The sequence below is a fragment of the Theobroma cacao genome, chromosome 5 (genome assembly GCF_053813885.1).
Source record: "Theobroma cacao isolate CCN51 chromosome 5, ASM5381388v1, whole genome shotgun sequence".
Taxonomy (NCBI): Eukaryota; Viridiplantae; Streptophyta; class Magnoliopsida; order Malvales; family Malvaceae; genus Theobroma; species Theobroma cacao.
Genome location: NC_142643.1, coordinates 8,748,785 through 8,770,161, shown reverse-complemented (window position 1 = coordinate 8,770,161; position 21,377 = coordinate 8,748,785). Strand labels below are relative to the sequence as shown.

General features: G+C 33.0%; 1 protein-coding gene across 1 annotated transcript; it reads left to right on the top strand.

Moving 5' to 3' along the window:
* Positions 1-8,348: 8,348 nt before the first annotated feature.
* LOC18598383 (NDR1/HIN1-like protein 1) lies at positions 8,349-9,523 on the top strand. The gene has a single exon (XM_018122166.2). The coding sequence runs from the start codon at positions 8,601-8,603 to the stop codon at positions 9,228-9,230; it is 630 nt and encodes a 209-aa protein (XP_017977655.1). The 5' UTR covers positions 8,349-8,600; the 3' UTR covers positions 9,231-9,523.
* The last annotated feature ends 11,854 nt before the right edge of the window (positions 9,524-21,377 follow it).

Sequence of the window (21,377 nt, the reverse complement as noted above, 5' to 3'; positions counted from 1 at the left end):
CATTCTTTAAGGATGGTAAGAAAAGCCCAATCTATGTTTTGGGATGAGTCATGGACAATGTTTCTGACCTTAAAAATGCTGTTTTCAAGTCTTGCAAATGCTAAAGTTTGATAATGATAAGATTCATGGTCAACGGATTTCATTGTCTTGTTGTCAGTTGGAGCAATTTGAGGTTGATCACGATTGCTTGTGTTGCTGTTTTCAGTGGTTGAGCCTTGAGAGTCCTGTTTATTTTTGAATATTGATAACATAGTTGATTTATAGCAAATTATTGTGCTAGATCAGTAGGATATGATACTTTATAATTTGGAAAATCAATTTAATTTTCTCGATTTTGCTGCTCTGTTTCAAAAGGACTCTAAATTTGGTAATCATAGATTTTTCTTGATTTGGACAGTATAGAACATGCAAAGTTGGCATTGTTTCAAGAGAAAGGTTCGACTTAATGTATCTGTCTTGCATCAATCTTTGAAGAAATGGCCTTAAGATATTAGGGTCATATTAGAAGACAGTCAATGTACCTACTCCCTCCCATTTCATTGCTTTGGAGTAACCATTAGTTAGGACATCAACTTCTGCGTTTGGCCTGACTTTTTAGGTGAAAGCATCTTAATGATTCTTGCATCACCGTTTTTGGCAGTTATTAGTTCGAAGAAATTAATATATCTTGCTTTAGACAACTTGCTCTACTGTCCTTTTGTATGGTGAAAAGAACTGACATATGCTTTTCGATGCTTGTAGGTATGAAGATGAAAAATCACTGGGCTGGATGTTTTATATGTTATACTTCAAAATTGCAGTGCTTTCCTTGAATGATAGTAGTCATTCTCAAACATAAGATACATGATGTTTTTGAAGGATTAAGAGACCCAAAAATTGGATTCTGCTAAATGAATGTTCCCTACCATTGGTAATCTGATTATCCCTTGCTTTTCATAAACAAAATTAACTGAATTTCTTGTACCGCTGAGTTGACAAGATGCAAGTATTCTAAAACAGAGGAAGCCAGTGAAAGAGAACTAGTATGAATCTTGAGTATAACCATCGAAAATAGACATAGCAATGCAGCCAGCCAATTTTGCTCCTTTTGAATGGCAAATGCCCTTTTGCATTTCTCCTGTCTCCCTTTCTTCTTTAAAGTCTAATTGCTTATCATGATTGATGATGTAGAATGGCCATATACTCCACATACAGTTCAATGAAGACTCTGCATAGTAACCATATCAATTCATTTCACTCATAGTCAGCAGCATAATTTTGTTGAATTTCAGTTGCATATAGGGAATTCAAAATTTGATATAGATTGTTGTGGCATGTAAATTTGGCCTATGTTTCTATTTCAGCTGCCTTAGTAAACAAATTTTGGATCATAGAACTCAATTACAATCCAGTGTCATCTTTTCTTAAGTGGTTTTCACTTGTTCTGTAATTTCCATTGATGATTTACTATTCTTCTACATGAAAAAACTGGTTTCCATGTTGAAAATCACCAAAACTTCATCAACCAAAATCTAGAATTAGAGCATTTTGGTTAGGAGGGATAAGGTTTTAAAATAGACACGTTTGATCCACTAATTTGTGTCATAGTGATGCAAGTGGAAGGAAGGTGACAAGGCCTAATTGGTCTGGCCTTTTAACTTTTATAGCAACCTATGCTATATGGATATCAATATCCCTAATCAAACCATGAAGTTTGAATAACGTGATATATATGAAAATGATAAGATTCCTTGATTGCGATAAGAGGGACCACTGTATGACTCGCTTTGAACCCTGCTAAGACGGGGACGGGCACTCAAGGGATATGAGAAAGAGATTAGGTGCTACATGATGGGTTTAAATCATGGATTCCAAATTCCAAATCAACAAAAACATGAGACAATCTCTCTCTCTGTCTTTCTTAATTGTGTATCATCTCTATTATCTATTGAATAATATATTCAAGTTAAGGTTAAGGATCTGATTAAGATAAATCTGACCTGTGTCAAATGGGGCATTACCCAGAGTTGATTAGGGGGGTTGATTTTTCTTCTTCCTGGCTTGTATTCATTGTCGACTTCCATAAGAGTGGTTGTAATTTCTTTTCTATCAGCAGGCCATCCCCTGCCATTTCTGTTTTGGAAATGAATCTTTCTTCATTCATTAAACCAAGCTTTAGAGACATGTTTTCCTTTATTTTTTCATCTCAGAATCTACTTTGTTTTTTAATTGATGGGCTATTCCTTACCAACAAATTTCCCGAACTTCCTGTCTATCTCATGGACTGAAGGTTGTGGTATTAATTGCTGTTGTATGCATGCTCGTGACCAGTAGCGGAGTCAAGGTGGTAATAGAAATAATGGTCACCATCTCGTAATTTTTAATTTTTTATTATTATATGTTAAAACTTAAAATATATAAATTTAAAATTTTATATAATTATTTTTTAATCACTTTTTTGTAAAATTTTGAACCCGTCACTTCTAATGATTTGAGAAAAAAAAAATGCGAAATGAATTTCATGGAGTCGAGAGGTTCTTATTGTGCCAAGGCATCTCATAACGTTTCATTTGACAACAAAAATCTGCCCATAAATGTATTTACTTATTTCATTTATATCTCAACAAACATCTTCCTTTATGATTTTGGAACTTTTTTTCTCTTTAATTTAATAAATTTTCAGCACAAAAAACAAGTAATAGGCTTCGTGTCAACAAAGGAGAAGCTGCCTGCAATGTGACACCATGTGAAACTTCGCATATTCGGATGGCATGACCTTGACTTTAGCTACCACATGGAGCAATAAATTAAAGAGACAAAAGAGTGGTGAATTCTATTTTGTACTTGCACCGGCAAAGAAGCCGACTGTTTCAATGCATCCACATAGAAATGCGCGTTTGGAAGGTTATCATAATTGGAAAATCGTGTGTAGCCATCTTAATTTACCCATGATAAACACATTGCAACTTTTGAAACATTAGCATTTACAGCATAGAAAATTTCGTTTTTTCTTTTCTTTTGGCAGCAACCGTGGTGAGAGACAAGAGTTAAATGCTGGACTGATAGAGACTTACGAAAGTTGTATTGCTAACGCACAAAAAAAAAAAAAAAAGAATAAAGAGCTACTTAGTCATATATACATGTAATTATCAGCATACTTGCATTGCTTCATGTCCATCCATATCTTTGATAACTAGCCCCTTAAGTCATACCCATGCCTTGAATTGGTCTTCTTTTTATCATATTGATGGAAACATCCAAATGATTGTGGACCACAATTTACCACTACTTGTCTCACTGATTTTACACTCAAAGTCATGCAATTAGTGCTTAATCACTTCAATTTAGAGTCAGGGAAAAAAATTTTATTTAATATATTTTATGACTTGATTGCCGTAAAATTAATCCTTTCTTTTCCATTTTCCATCTTTTTCTTACTTTTAGTTTGGAGTTTTCTGCCACGAGAATTCCCTAGCTATCAATCAAGAGTTCCCTTCCCACTTTTTCAATTTTGTCTCTTTCAGAGACATGACTTGTTAGAGGGGGCGAAGCAATTTTCTTAAAAAGGTCTAATAGGACGTGTGCTACACGCTCTGAAGTGATCAAATAAAAGTAGCAGTGGGAAAAAGAGATGAAAAAGAATAAAAAGAATATACAAAAATCAAAGCAGAATTAGAACTTTTTTTTTTAGAGATTCAAAGAAGATTTGCGGTAGGGACTTTGTACAAACAACAACGTAAGGGATGGGAATCAGCTTAAATCTCAGTGCCCAAAAGCTGACTTTTGGGATCCACTAGCCCTTTGGGCAAAGGCACATTGAACCCGCAACATGCACTAGAGGATATCCTTGGCTTCTATCACGCAATTTTCTGTTCCTCTATACTTCTATGCTTATTCTGGTTCTTCTATTTTTTTTTCTATATTTTATAACTAATTTCAATCTTTCACTTTATCAATTTGCTTGTTTGACTTAATTTTTTTTGAAATTTATCTTTCTCTTAAAAGTAAAAAATATGTCAAATAAGATTTTGATAAGCTCTTTAAAAAAAAAACCTTTTTCTAAAAAACAAAATTAAAAAAAAAAAAGTTTAACAAAAAGCTCCACATAAGAGCTTTCCCTTTTTTTCTTTTAAAAATATATCAACTTTTGAGGAAATACCCTTCTCTTTCAATCGATCTCTCTCTTCTCTCTTTCCCTCTGCAAATCACCCTTCTTTAACACAAATCACAATCTCATTCTCTTCTACCTCTATTTCTACATAGACTATTAGAAAAAAAAAACTAAAAAACTTAGCAATAGAACAGCAAAATCTATGATTTTTTTGTTCTCACAAAGAGTAAGAGAAAAAAATCCAAAATTTAAAGTTGCATTCAAATATTATTTAAATGTTTTCTCTCTTGTTCACCAAAAAGAATTTTAATGTCAAATACATCGTTTTCTCTTTTCTCATCTTTCTTAAGAATTGAAGCATCATAGTTCAATTGCTTACTAAATCAATAAAAATATAATATTATTACTATTATACAAAGTTTGAGAATTATTCTATTTTTGCATAGATTTTTTTGATTTTAACATCTGCAATCGTATATAAGTTAAAAGCAAACTTGTTCCGTTTTGATTTATTAGGTTATTAAAAATAGCATAAATATCATTTATGATAATTTTAATAAAAATTAAAATTTATATAATTTATTTTGCCAAATTGATTATGAAATAGCTTTACCTTAATTTTAAAAATTATTATTTTCATAAAAATTTCATAATAGCTTTTAAACTAAGAAAAATCAGACCAAACAGATTCCAAAATTTCGAATCTTTTAAAGCTCATTCTCGTGTCCACTTGAATCAAATACAATTGTAATCGATTGATATATGTTCTTGATAAGAATCCCTTCAATTCTATTACTTATCAAAGAAAGCCTAGTGTCGATGCCAAGCTTCTATAGATCTTTAAGTTTTTCGTTGATCATGAAATCGTGTCTTTTTAGACAAAAATTATTATAATAGAACTTAAAAGGCGTGCTATATAGTTTAAAATGATATTTTTAATCATTAGAATTAGACTAAAAGTAGACCAATAGTACTATATGTGAATAAGGTCTAACAACCTTCTTAAATAATATGATTAATTAGACAGACCAAAATGTACCAACTTGGTTCCTTTAAAATTTAATTAAATATAAATTCTATATTTTTCTCATTTGATTCTAACTATTCTTTTATTTAATTTTTTTTAGAGCTTTTGCTATTTAATTAACAACCTTTCAAACCTTTCATCAAGAAAACTTGAAAGATATCTTAGATGCTTTTTGTGCCACATCCAATTGTCATACATTGTCAGATGGGAATAAAATGGCACGGGAAACAAAATTACAAACATGTGTAAAATAATGTTTTATAGGTTGGATATTGAAGGTAGTTAAGATATCATGATTTCATGCATTGAAAATTCCGCCTGGGAAAGCACTTTCCTAGCTAGTTTTCTAGTGTTAGTTGAGCTCTGAGTACAGTTTCAACAATTGTAATCGTAATGTGCTCTGTAGAAATTGGGTTTCCATGCTTTTTATTTCTTGATCTAAGGGGAGGTCTTTTTCTTTGATTTTTAATTTTTTAATTTAAAAAAAAAGGATTTAAATTTATATTATTTTAAGTAAGAAAATTATATACTAATTAATAAATCAAATATTCGTATTCTTTTTGTTTTAATTTTTAATGGAGGTTTATTTTGGTTACACACATTCTTCACTATGAACACAAATTTTCCATGGAAAGAGAGAAGGGATTTCTTAAAAATGAAAGAAAATTTAGATCCTCTTCACAGGGGGGCCATTGTGTAATTTCCAAGCAACATTAATTTTGTTGACTTTCGTTCAAAGAGAGATAGCTACTCTTAATTGGCTGGCCACCTACCCTAGACTTGGAGGGATAAGCTTGTCCAGTTGGAATTGTAATTTACTAATTGCACTACACTGGCATTTGTGGTATTACATAAAAATCAGCATGCTTGGTTGGTGAAATGTCAAGAAACAAACAATAATTTAGCTTGAGAAAGAGATTATAAGCTCTTTCTTGCTACACATTATGAAGGATATCAAGATCTGGGAAAATTTTGTTGTATCCTCTGATACCTAAAACTAAAATAAATGTTAGGTGCTTTTGATTTATCATATTTGGTGGTGGTGTCACCCATGAAATCGATTTTTTTTTCCTTTCTCTTTCCATGAAGCAAAAACTTTTGTTCAATCTATAGCTCAAGTGTTAGAACTAGTAATATCTAGTAAAAAGACCAAAGCTCATAGTTTTGATTAGCTGCGGCAGCTAATTGGTGTAGGCTTCGTCAGGGAATGGCAGAATTGCGCGTTAGTAGTGAGACCTAAGTTTGTTTATTCCCAACAGACCAAACAAACTCAAGTCAATTTTAAATTATTACTTGTATTACTTCACTGATCGATTCCGGAATTCTTTAACCACAAGATAAAGTTTGGCCTAGGAGTAATTTATACATAGGATGCTTTTCTTCTTATTTTCACATCTAATTGCTACTGATCATTAATCTAAAGTTGACATGGAAATAGGTAGCCCCAAAACCATAGTAGGCGCCATCAAACTTATTTGGATACATTTTTTGGGTAATTAAACTAAAAACTTGTATTGAACAAGTTGTTAGAGAAAGGAATAAAGGGTGGATTGTTTTGGTCACACAAGCCGATTTAAGTAGCTACATAAAGAAAAAGTGATACCCCATCTTCAAACTCTAATGTAGTATTAGCCTTCTCCCAACAACCGAGCAGTGGCCCCCGAAAAACTGAATGAATATTGAAAGAAAATTTCGATTGTCTTAAAGGTAATGGCACTTTTAAACCATTAATTCATAGAAAGAGAGATAGAGGAAGACAAAGTGTGAGAACTTTCGAGACCCAAGTCGGAATTTTTCTTTTTGGTGGTAGCCTTAGTTAATGACCTATACAATGAAGAGTAGTTTATTTTGTCCAATATGTTGATTGTTCAATGAGAAACAAATAATACTGAAAATAATAAATACTAATATCATGAACATTTATATTGCACATGAGTAGTTGGACGATCAAACTATCAACTCACTAATGTTTCTCTCTCTATGGAGCTTTGATTCCTTTCCCCTTCCCATCACGTTAGGCTTTCGGCCTTTGGGTGGAAGGGAGAGAGAGAAAAATTGGGTATATTCTGGAACCCCCCAAAGAAAAAGTCGGTAGCCGAGCTGGAAGCTTCCCTGTCATGATAAGTGGGTCTAGGAATCCAATGGAAACGTGTCGCTCGGATTTTCTCTACCCAATCCAAATTAATCACATCCTCCGGTGATCAAAGCACCTGCTATTATTTTACTTGCAACTCGTTTGATTAATGATTGTTGATATAAAGCCAAGCTCAATAATGCATTAAAGGCATTAATCTTTTCTCAACATATGGAAATCCCCAGTGACTTAAACTTTACTTTATTATTGGTTTTGTTTAATCTTTTCTCTCGCCTTTTTGGCTTTCTAAGTTTGATTAACGAAAAGGTGAGCTTTCCTTTCTTGACTTGGCGTTCCACAGCCAAGGGTTATCAAGTCTTTATAGAATTTCTTACTAAGTCATCGCAGCAACTTTTTCCTTTTCATCAAACTCAAAATATTTGATTATTCATTAGAGTAAATTGTTATACATAAATATATTTAGTTAATTGCTTTTTAATTGGCTTGATATTTCATCATTAATGAAAATAAAAAAAAAAGAGTAAGAAAATTTAGTTATAAGCATGAAAAATGCTCTTGGCAAATTGAAATAGCAAAGAAAATAGAAAGTGAAATACTATCAAAGAAGGATAAGACAAAGTATGGAGACAAATCATATGAGATGTATCTTTTTTTTTAAAAAAAAGGCCATAGTATCGCGTAGTTGTCCATCTAATGAAAATCAATTCAATCACTTTTCGCCATCACACAACGGTAGGTAAATGTAATTGGCCTCTTGCTTAGTAGTTTGGCAAGGTTGTTCAAGTAAAATAACATGGTTTTGCACATACAACTTTTATATCGCCATCCACACGTCTTTATAATTATATTTTCCTATACCACTTTTAACGAAATCGAATTCATATTGATCGTGCCGTTAACTAATTTTCCTGATAAAATTTCTGTGTAATTATTCTAAATATTTGAGATTAATTATTACTTTATCATGATACAAACAGATAAAAAGAAATAAAAATACTATTGGGGCAGATATCTTAAATTTGACCCGTTGTTTCTTTATAAGAAGAAATTAACACTTTTTGGTAGCACCTGCTTAAGTACACTACAATAGTGCTATAGTATAAATACAATCATTTCTCTTCCACTACTCACAAAAACCAAAAACAAATAATACTACTACTACTAATCAGAATAAGCCATCACTTTTTATATAAACACAAGCACCCAACACACGCTCATTTCATTACACAAACAAAAGTAGAGAGGTCCCTCACTCTCTTTTTTCTTCTTCCTCTTCCTCTTTCCTTCTCTAAAATCCCATTTTCACGCATTAAAATCAAACCACCCAATCCTTTTTCTTCCCCTAACTCTCTCCCAAACTTCATTTTTCACTCCCACTTCTATCTGCCATGTCGGCCAAGGATTGTGGCAACCATGGCAAAAGCCGCCGGAAACTCTTCAAGAGGATCATCGCCTGCATTCTCATCTTCAACCTGATTGTTCTCATCACGATCCTTCTCATTTGGGCTATCCTTCGCCCCAGCAAGCCCAAGTTCATCCTCCAGGACACCACCGTCTTCGCTTTCAACGCCTCGACCCCGAATTTCCTCACTTCCAATTTCCAAGTCACCGTATCTTCTCGAAACCCGAATGACAAAATAGGGATTTACTACGACAGGCTCGACATCTATGCCACTTACAGGAACCAACAAATCACCCTCCGAACAGCAATCCCTCCAACTTACCAGGGTCACAAGGAGGTCAATGTCTGGTCGCCTTTCATCTTCGGAAACATGGTCCCTATTGCTCCGGACTTTTTCATGGCTTTGAATTCCGAACAGGCTGCCGGGTCTGTTTTCCTGATGATCAAGATTGATGGAAGGGTGAGATGGAAAGTTGGAACTTTCGTTTCAGGGAGATATCATCTTTACGTTAGATGTCCGGCGTATATTACTTTCGGGAGCAAAAGTAACGGCGTTATTGTCGGAGAAAACGCTATCAAGTTGCAGTTGGTGAGTAGATGCAGCGTTAGTGTGTGAAGACCGAGGCAGCAGGAGGAGGAAGACGAAGCAGAAGAAACTAACGCCGTTAAGTATATCGTTTGTTTATCTTTTATCTTACTTTCTCTTTCTTTCTCGCTTTTTTTTTTATTTGACGCCGTTAGTATTTTTTTATAAGGGGAGGAAATTGTACATTTTGCTATAGAATAAATGGAGAAAAAAATGATAAGAGAGACAGATAGCAAAATTTGCAATTAATATATGTGAACAAGTTGTAGAGATTTTTAATTTTCTGAAATATTGTGTGATTAATAATAATTATTTTTCAATAACTAGTAATTGAGCAATTAGTGGAGGTTGTGCTGTCAATTTCATTTAGAAATGACTTGTCTTTTTTCTTTTTCAAATATTGCTTGCTTGTCTTTTACTCTTTCCTTTCATTTATTTTTCATTATTGGATCTTTAAAATTTATTTTTCTTAAGGACAGGGCATATTTTCAACCTCAATTTATTAATATTTTTTTATGAATGGCTCTATGTACATCTTCAACCTCGGATATATATTTTTTTAATTTTTGGTTTTGTTTCTGAAAATTATTTCATTCACCAAATTGTTTTAAAGGTATATTAATTAAACTTGACCATCCAAATCAAGTGTAGAAATCAATATAGTCATCAATTAAGGTAGTGCGCCGTTCTAAAACGGGTGGCCTAAATCAAGTTGTGGTTGACATAGAATAGATAAGAAGCAAGAAAAGGATGGGTTGAAGCCGTCTTATTTGTTGTATGTCATATGTCATTTATCAGAATTCAATGTTTTTCATTTGTTTTAACTCATTCATTTTTTTTGTTGGGATAATTGATTTAACCCAAAGTATGGTGTGTAAAATAGAATTATGGTATTCTTTTTCATTGAGGGGTAGACAAATTTGTTCGAAATTTTCGTACACCACCAATGGCCCAATGCCAAACGCAATTCAGTCTTTTTTATGAGAAAAAATTAATTAAAAATCCATTAAAAAATGGTCATCACCTAACAAACATGAAGTAAAGAAACGAAAATAGTCATTGAATGGGACGAAACTGTGTTCCTAACTTTCTGTGTATTGGCCCCACATCAAACGGTTGTGGTGACTGGTCTTCACATAGGAAAAGGTTCAATCTTCACCTAATGTTACTAGGAAGAGCGTTAGACATGTACTACAATTTAGCATTTAATAGAAGAAAAAAGTGTCACTTAAGTTGGATAAAATATTTTAACTGAAATTGTTAGAATCGAGAGATCAAGCCTGTTTTCACTTTTCACATAAACAAAGAAAGGGGTTTTTAAATAACATGGGAATTAACTCTCGATTGATTTCTAGAAAATAGTAATAGACAATGTGGAAGAATTAGAAAGGTACTAGCCTTGAATTATTGAGAATTTTGTGTTGGTATGTTAGGGATGTGTTCGACTCCCACATGGAATTTTAGTGGTCGTCCTTTTCACTCAACACTGGCTCTCTACCTAATGATAATGGCGTGTTAGAAAGGGACTTTTGTAATTGTCGACCCTCAAAATCAGTCCTTATCTTCCTACTTTAAGTTATTTTTTAGTGTCTCTACTTATATTATTGGGAAGGAATACTGTAATATCTGTTGACAACTGGTTACCAAGTTCACGGCAAATTTGTTTTTCTTTTACAATAACATCTCACACCCTGTAAGCTCTTGTTTTTTTGTCAAAAACAAATTTTTAACTATCTGAATTTGATTTAAACATTGCAATCTTTTTAGTTGTGTTGAGATATATTTTAACGGGATAAACTTCTTACTTGATGAGAGTTACGGGCAGGGGTTCAGACAATAGTAAATAATACATTCCTGCTAAATTTGATATTTAAAAGAAAGGTATACTTGGACAACTCAAAGAAAGACTTCTTCTGTGCGAGTTTAATAAGCTTGAGACTCAAGGCTACTGTTAGTTTTTATGAAAAATAAGTCGTATATTGCAGCTAGAAAGGAATAATACTTCATTAATTGCATTACTAATGTTTATACGTTATAGGAAAGAAAAATTAAACATAGTGGCCAACAAAGTCATGTTGCAACCTCCTATTTGGTACCACAAACGTAGTGGCCAGAAACTAACACAAACTAGAGATATAGTGGGGAAACAAAAACTGATGCGTGAACACTAGATCAACGTCTTAGAGAAAAATAAAAGACCATACATTAACTAAAGAATTAAGTTGTAAAATAATTAGTCAGCTGTAGTTAAACTTCACGTGTCCTTCATGTGCTCAGCTTGTCTTCAACCTCGACGTTGATTATGAAAGGATATATGGCACCAACTCTAAAACCACAACAGCTTGACCTCAACTTCAACACAACTCTTTGAGATTGAGGTTAATCACTCCCAGTTTCTTTCTCGGCATCATAAATTGATCTTTGCTTAGACTCTTAGTGAAAATATCTACCAATTGGTCCTTTGAAGAGCAGTATTCATATGAAATATCAGCTTCCTTAATGACATCTCTTATAGCATGGTACTTTACCCTTATATGTTTCATTTGGCCATGATGAACGAGGTTTTCAGCAATTGCAATTGCCGACTGATTATCAATACAAAGTGTAGTCCCTTTGTCTTGCTCAAACCCAAGATCACTGAGCATCTTCCTTAGCTATATGGCATGATTAATAGCCATGGTAGCAGCTATATACTCGGCTTTAGTGGATGATTGTGCAACCACATCTTGTTTCTTGCAACACCATGTGAATATGCCGCTTCCAATAAAGAAAGAAAAACCTTTTGTACTTCGAGAGTCCTCCAAATTACCAATCTAATCACTATCACAAAATGTCACATCCCGTTTCCGGTAGAGATTGTGACCGGTGCATGGACCCAAACGAGCATAACCCATTAGGCCCAAGCAAGCCTTTTATCATAACATCATCAAACATTCATCATCTCATGCGGAAGCATCATATCACATCCATTAAAGTACATAATCGTAATTCATACATTCTTAAGACTTATTACACAATAAAGGAACTTCTCAACTTAATTGTGTAAGCTCAACTTAATACATCTATATGTGTATTAACAAGTGTTACTATCATAGTACACAATAATATAAACATTAAACATTATCAGCATCATCGGGTGTTCGTATAGGCTCTCGAGCCATCGTCATGATCTCATACATAACATTATTCGTATAAGGTGCGCAAATATTGGCTATATTAATGTAAACATGTCCATAGTCTGTAAACATAACATAAAGTAAAGACCGACTCGTCAACTGAACATGACCGACCCTTAGGCACCAAATGGTTGCTAGACACCTACCAGGGAATGAAGACCGGACACTAGTATCAGCGACATTGGCTGCTATCAGATGGTATCATTGATATGCAATAAAATAAATGAGAAAAATAACGTGTGAGTCACAAAGACTCCGTGAGTGGATACGGGAAGGGGGCAAGCTAGGGGATAAGAGTATTTCATAACCATGCATTTATAACTCATGTTGTTCCTAACTTTCGAATCATAAAATTCATTATACATGTCATTTAAACTCATTTAAATACCTTTTGTTTGAAAACAAACTTATATAAACCTTTAGAAATCCTTTACCTTTAAAATCCTCATCAAATTCACTTAAACATCTTTTTCTGTACCATATCTATCAGTACCTTATTGAATGTATCGATACTTTCAAGCATCTATCAATACATTGGTAAAATGTATTGATACATTTTACACAAAAAATCTCTTACGACAATCTGTTTAGAATGTATTGATACGTGCTCCATATGTATCGATACTTTGAACACAAAGACCAAGTTTCTGAACAATTTTAATATTTTTACAATTCCTTAAGTCCTTTTACATCTTAGGAACTACCTTTAGGGCTCAATTCTTCTTACTAAGCACCATTCTCATGCTGTCATAAGGTATAAACCATAAACATTACTCAAATGAACTCAACATACAACATACCATAAACATAACAACCATAATCATTTTATTAACATTAAAACTCATACATTGTGATGGTTTGACCCTCATCAACCTTGGGCTGGCAATGTACATGCCTGTTGCATCTTGGTCTAGCAACGTATATCCCTATTGCACCTTGGGCATTTTATGATGCATAATAGGAGTGAAGTCGTCACTTGCACCCTGTGAGAGTGGTATCAATTGCACTATTTGAGTTCTCATACTCGTAACATGTGGTATGTGGAATGTCCTTCACATACATGCTTACTCATCTCATAAGATATATGAAATTTACATCATATACATAATCTCATGGCATTTATGCATGCTTAATCACCTTATGTAGTATATGGAATATACATCATATACATATTCTCATGGCATTAATCATGCAAACTTAATCATCTTATGTAGTATATGTTGGTCCCAACAATATGTGCTAGAGGGGGGGTGCATAGCACAATTTGGCTCTTTCAAAAATTATCTCTAAGTATAGACAAAGGCAAGACAAATGAAGGAATGAAAATACAACAAAAACAGAGTAAACAAGACAGCACAATTTAGAGTGGTTAGGTCCAAAACCTACATCCACTACCTTGATTATCCAACCAAGGATTTTTCAAACAATCCACTAAGAACTAGTGAAATTCTCAAGCTTTCACCAAGCTTTACAATGACTTTGACAAGGCTCAGCCAAAACCTTTTACACTAGTTTTTCTCGGGCTTAACTATAACCCAAAGTGGTTTTTCAAAAGCTCAACCACAACTTTTCACAATGGTTTTTCATGAGCTCAACCAAAACTCAAAGTGGTTTTTCAAAGGCTCAACCACAACCTACAACAATGCTTTTTCAAGGGATCAACCAAAACCCAACAACTAACTTTTCAAGGCTAAGTTAGAACCTTAACACATTCAAGCAAACCTAGCTTGAAACAATCACTTAGAGTGACTCTCTCACTCTAAGAATACAAGAAAAAAAGTAAAAAAAAGTACCTATGATCACAAGTTGATCTAGGTACAAGGTTGAGTGTAGAGTACAAATACAAAGGATGGGCGTTTAAGTGCAGTGAGGTGAAGAGAAAATTTTTTGGTTTTTCAGCTCTTAATGACTCAAATCTCTTCAAAACTTCCAAGAACTTGTTTCTAATTGTTGGAAGACCCTTTTATACTTGGAGATGCAACTCTGATGGAAGTTTGGTAGTTTTATGTCCGTTGGAAATAGTTGAGAATGAGTTCTAGTCGTTAATCTGTCTTGTTGTGCTCTGGTTCAATTTGCAGACAGAGAGCTCTTAGTCGACTAACTTGGTCGACTTAGTTGGTTTTGTTTCAAGTTGCAGATTCTAGCAGAGCATTTACTCGACTGACTTGGTCGACTAAGTTGGTTATGTTTCTCAAACTCTTTAGCCTACCATTCCTCCAATTTGAAACTTAGTCAACCAACATTCTTTCTTGTTTCACCACTAAGCTTCCTCCTTGTTAAGTAGTCATGTCTTATTATTTTTATCTCCCTTTTCTTTTGATATACACTTTGAAAGATCGATTTATTAATTTCATACATTAATTTTCCTGCACACTCAAGTAAAGGTATTAGACACAAATGAATGAAAATGTTTTATTATCATCAAAAAGCTAATGGAGCCAACAATATATGGAATATACATCATATTCATATTCTCATGGCATTAATCATGCATACTTAATCACATTATATGGTATATGGAATTTACATCATATACACAATCTTATAGTATACATCATGCATACTTGATCATCTTATATGGTATATGGAATTTACATCGTATACATAATCTTATGGCATTCATCATACCAACATGCATATTATAGCATCAATAAATAGGCATACAATATCTCGTACCCGCACTAGTCTAAAGATCAGAGTAATCGAGTGGACTTCAAACATAAGGTGCTTGTCCCCCTTTGTTGAAAACTAATACATAGTAGAGTATTTACATACATAGTAGATTCATAAACATTTCAAAAAATCCATTGAGTTAATCACATCACAATCATTATCAAGTTATTTTTTTAGAAAATCATTTTCATTTTAGAATCTCAAATCTTTTGATAACCAGTTTTAGAGATAGAATTTCAACATGCATAAATAATCCTTTTCATTGAAATCATATTAGCTTTACATATCAAAATAATTTGAAAGTGGTGTATCCACTCACCTAATTGGAGAGTCGATTCCTAGTTCCAATCACAACTCCTTTTTAGCATTATCATGGAGTTTTCAAGTGTTCCTATCATACAACAATCATCAAGATCATTTCTTAGAATAAGAATTTCGTAATAATCATTCTAGGTACTTTTGAAAGTACTCGACTTTGGCTAAACTAATTTTCTAGCTAAAACCCATGCTTAGAAACCCATAAATCTTCCATCCTTACCTTAGGTGAGCTTAGATGCTTAAGCAAATCATAAAAAATTTAAAATTAAATCACTAGTAGAATTGAGCAATAGCATAACTATTTAAGTTATGAAAGTCCAAAGCCAAAAGATTTAAAAGCTAAAGATGTCATCTTTTTCCATAAAAACCCAAATCTAAGCTTTAGAATCATAAAAATGGAATTTTGGATTAAAAATGTGTTGAAAGCGCTTAAAAATAGGTGTTTTACCTTGCAAATGTGGCTGAGGGTTGCCAACCCTCGAAAAATGTTGTAACGACCTTCTCCCCGATCGTTATCGACGTCCGAGACTTGCGAGTGAACCCGTCAAATCCCGAACAAGCCTTAGTTGAGATTCCTGTCAATTAAACCGAACATTCTAATGCATATGAAATTCAACTAGGGTTTCGTCATAGCATTTCACTTGAAACAATCATTTTCACTTACTTAAACTAGATAAACAACTTTATTTAAGAAGTAACAATTGAGTATCAATAACCAGACCTAGTAAACTCCAAAGGTAATTTCAACATCACATGTTGTATTCATTACACAACCTCAAAGTTTTAGTAAACACATTTTCGATAGACTAATAATTTTTATAAGTCTAACTATTTTACACAATACGACCCCTATGTAGCGGAGCGACTTGGAGTGGAAGTCTAAGAGATGCCATTACCTACGTTGCAGTAAGTCTTGATGTGCTGAGCTATATACTTGAGCTGATTACTTATTTGCAAAAGGAAGATAAGGGGGTGAGTCTCACAGACTCAGTGATCATCGACTCCGTAAGCAGGACGTAGAGGGGAAACAAGCTAAGGACAGAAGATTTGAATATTAAAAACATGAGAATATATGTAAACGCTTTAAAATCAATGGGGTATTTGTGCCTTATATGTAAACTCAAAAGTTGTGTTACAAAATAATTGCTTCAAGCAATATAATAAAAACCAGTGCAAGTAAAAGATTTTTATCGTCAAAATCATGTAACAGCTTGCTCAAATCAATTCAACATAAACATGCACGCTTCCATAAAATCAAGCAATATTGATGTTAATACGCAAGTTTATAAACGATCTCATTCACGAGATATTAAGCACAAATTCATCGTATAAATAAGGGAATTGCAAAAAATCGCGTATTTCTCACCATGCGAAAGAATACATGTTTGAAAACCCAAAGAGATCATTATTAGGCAAACCCCTAAACTAAATAGAAGTCTGTTGAATGATTGTGGGCTTACTTTCAAAGTTGTTGGCTTGAATAGGAGGTCTGTGGATGCTAGAGTGGAGACCATGTACCAGTGAGATGGCATATTCCCTTAAAGACTTGGTTGTTCCCCTTGTTGATCAGCCATTGTTTTACTTTAAGCAGAAACTTATTGATTTTTCCTTTGAAGTTTTTGAAAAGTCTTTTCAATTTCTAGATCAAGATGAACAATTTCCAAATTTTGAGCTCTTCGCATGCAATGACCAAAAGTACTTGAAAATTAAAGAAAAGAAAAGTTTGAAGTAAGATTAAGAATGCTTGGTATTAATATTAATAAGAAAGAATTAAAAATTAATTCCCCAACAACGGCGCCAAAAACTTATTGTCGAATTATCCATGTAAGTTCACGTATCTTTAAACAAGTAATATAGTGAAATTTAGAGTTGATCCGATAGAAAATTGAACTAATTCCTACTATTAACCACTAAAATTAACACACCCTAATATTCTTTTAACAACCAAATTTAAATTATTAAAATGCAAAATTAAATTTAATAAATTAAAACTAAAACTAATCTAAAATTAATCAATAAATTTATTTTAAAAACTCAATCAACTATTAGACCTAAGATTATCATATCCTTCAATACTTCATCTGAATATCGTATCTCTCTCTTAACTTACTTCAATGGATTAAGTTTCTAACCTAGAGTCCTAAATTATTTACAAGTCTTTGTCGAGTTTCTCATAAAAATATCTCTCCAAATTAATTGACTATATGCATATGCAAATTATATTGGAGAAAGATTCATTAAGCTCATGCTCTAATTTTGGTTATGTATGGCTTATAGGTGTACGTCTACCTTATATATAAATCAAACTACCTAATCAACTAACTGCATTTGACCATACGCTATGCTATTCTATTCAAGCTCTACCCTGAATCTCCTTTGTCAAGATTTAACTTAGGGTTGCAATTCAATTTAATTGGTGATCAGACAATTATAAACATTAAGAACAGATAGAATAAACAACTTTAAATTATCAAATATAAGCTAAAGAGAGATAAATGATTCAAACTATGTATTAATTTCAATCATAATCTTAGATAACTAAATTAGTTCCCCATAATGTCACAAATTATCATCAAATAAAGTTTAAACATTGAAAAAAAACCAAGAAAAATAAAGAATAACAAAAAGAATAAAGAAACTCCAAGAGTTAAAATCTTGATCTCCAAATATTTTTTAATCGTTCAATTTCTTCTCAACTCCAATGAGACCTTTTCTTCAAAGATTTTGTGGCTAAATCTTAACTCTAAATTTTGTGCTTTTTCGTTCTCTAAAAGTCCTCTAAAAGGTTACTTTAATAAGGCTTTGAAATTAGGCCAAGTTGGGCGAAGGAAAAAGTCAATTCTAACCAGGATTTTCTCATTAGACTACGTGAGCAATGACCTACCTCCACCAAGGCCACGACTTTGACCATTTAATTAACAAAAATCGTGATTTAATTTTTCTCTCTGGAACTTTTGTAGTGCTTCAACTTTGGTAAATTTTTTGACCAAATTTCATACTGAATTGGGCAAAGTGGTAAACATATAAGTTGTAGCTGTTTCTCTTAGGTTTCTAAATGCCTAAGAATCACCTTATTTGGAGTTCCATAAAGAAAGTTATGATTGAAATACTAAGAAATATGCAGTGGGAGTCTACATATCAAAATTTCTCTCCTTCTTCAATAAACACCTGCAATAACACAAATAAATCAATAACAACTTATCTTTGGTACATTACCATCAATTTAAACACAAGATTAACTAAGGTTAAATTGACTCACATAATTAAGTAACTTAAAATAATTAAATAAAACCTACTAATTTTTATGCATTACTACAAGAACCAAGCCAATTTACTATCCAAATTAAGACCAAATAACTCTATATCATAGAGTTATCAATTATCAATTTAGCAGTTCAAAGACTAGACTCAACACACTACGAAGTGTAACGACACTATAAAGTTGGAAAAAAAGCTCTACCACACCTACCACGAATGAGCTAGGCTACTACTCCACATGTCGCCTAGCCATGTAAGCTACTGATCTGTAAAACAAAATAAAAGAAAATAACATGTGAGTCACAAAGACTCCGTGAGTGGATGTCACGACCCGAAACCTCCATTGGGCCCATGAAAACTGCCGCGACGTCCTGATTTACACTTACTACCCAAAATGCCAATCGAAACCCCGCAAGGCTTACGTATCAGTTTCTTGCCTTTCCTGTGAGCAATCGTTGTTAAACATTCCGTTTTAAACAATTACCAATCGTTTTCGGCTCAAGTAAATCAAAAGATAAAAAAATTTTTTTAAAAGGATTTATAGACAAATATTACTATTCAAAATATTGATTAAAATATAGCATTTTTATATAAAACAATATTTATAGAAATACATATAAGTAAAATAAATTCATACATACAATAATTTACAAAGTTATAATGTACAATAATAATTACAATGACAAGTGGCCCATAAATACACCAAGTGTTGGTGATAGTAACCTACTGTCTATGAGATAGAGGGGTCAATTGGAATCCTCGATAAAATCGGGTATCTACAAGCTACCACAGGCCTGAAATATTTGAAAAGGAGGTGGGTGAGATTTTGCAATCCCAATGAGTAAACAGACATTATTATAAATATCTAAAGGCGAGTAAAATGGAGGCAAGTTTAAACGACAAATCACAAACCATTTCATAAGGTTTTCAATTGATTTCTTAAACCATATAATATTTGTAATTTACCAAAACAGTTGTTAAGGCTTATGACTTTTATTAAAAACAGGGCTCAAGCCAAAAACTAGTCCTCAGGGATACCTTGGCCGAGGCATCTAACCGAGTCCGCCAAGGTTATTAAGATATTTACATGTTAAACACATGTTAGTTTTGAAAACAAGTCGTTCCTTGGCGTTGGCCGAGTTACATATTCACGTGGGGGTTCGACGTGAAGTGAGCTCTAACACTACCTCGGGAGTTACCCTCTTCGCCTCGACAACCGGAGTAACTATGAAATCGGGTTTACCGTACCCCTCTAATAGGCAGTCTACGAAAACCAGTCACTGTAGTGACTAAACCCAGCAATTTTAATAAAATTTCGATAGTATAACGTGGCTTTTATTTATTTTTCCAGCCTGCATAGTAAAAGACAGCTTACATAAATTCCCAATGCAATTATAACATATAGCCACATATACTCATATATCATAAGCTATTCATAGGAAAATATATTTTTCAAGACAATTAGCAGCCTCCCACTTACTCAATTTCATAATCAAAAGTTTCTTATTTCAGATAATCAACACAATATATTTATTTGTCACATTTATTTCTAAAACATCAAAAGTTCCATTTTAATCTCATTTTTGTTTCATAAAATACATAAAGAGCATTTAAAAATAAACTCTAGATAATTTACAATAATAATAGGTTTACTCACTGTTTGTACAAATTAAATGCTTTCTAGGTGCCCCGATCACTGTTCGTCGGGTACGACTTCCTTGCCTTTATCGGAAGGCTCTCCTCCTAGACACATTGCAAAAATTACACAATTCACCACATTGATGCTAAATCACTATATAATTGACTTAAATCCTATACTAATGCATGGCATGAAATACAATAGCCTAAAACGGCTTAAACACGGTATTAACCTATTTTTGGTACTTTACCCAATAAATTACTAACGCGTTCCATTTTAGCTCTAAATTGTCCCATTTTCTCTCCAACATTTCTAACCATTAAATATCAGCCAATAACCTTCTAAAATCATCAAAATCAGCTCACTTTCCTCGAAAAATTCGGCTTAATGGGTTTCAATGGGAGAAAATTATTTCTCTAGCTTATTTTTGCTATATTACAATATAACCTAACTAAAATCACTTAATTCAATTAAAATCAACCAAAACTCAAGCTCAAAACTCATCCATGGAGGTTTGGCCAGCATGGGTGTCCATACCCACCTTCTAATTTTGCATGAAAATGAGAAAAAACGCATGGGTAGTGAAAATCACAAGGAAAATCAATGAAATTTACCTTTTTAATGCTTGATTTCTTGATTTCTCTTGATTTTCCCCAAAATTTTCAGCTAGGGTTCTTATTTCTTTTCCCCCTTTTCTCTCCTGGTTTGGACAGCTTGAAGAAGATGAGAATTCTGGAATTTTGATCTTTTTAAAAGCTAAAATAATATAATATTATTTTATTCATTTTTTAATGTTTTATTAATTCTTTAAATTCTAGCCATCCATTTGTTTCCAAATTTTCACCATACACTTGTCCCATATATCCATAACTTAGATAAAATTCTCAGACTTATCCAAAGTCTTGGTGGAGTAATTTTAAAATTTACACTTTTACCCCCGTAAAAGTCAAAAATTACATTTTTACCCCAAAAACTGAAAAATTGCCCATAGATATATTTTTCATCCTTTATACTCATACCATTCTCCAATTTGTCAAATTTGATCTAAATTCTCTCAAAATCTCAAATTTTATCCACGGGTGGCAAAATTACGATTTTTCCCCTAAACATCAA

What these genes read in the sequence shown, in the direction of transcription:
- LOC18598383 (XM_018122166.2), top strand. Translation starts at nt 8,601, where the DNA reads ATGTCGGCCAAGGATTGTGGCAACCATGGCAAAAGCCGCCGGAAACTC.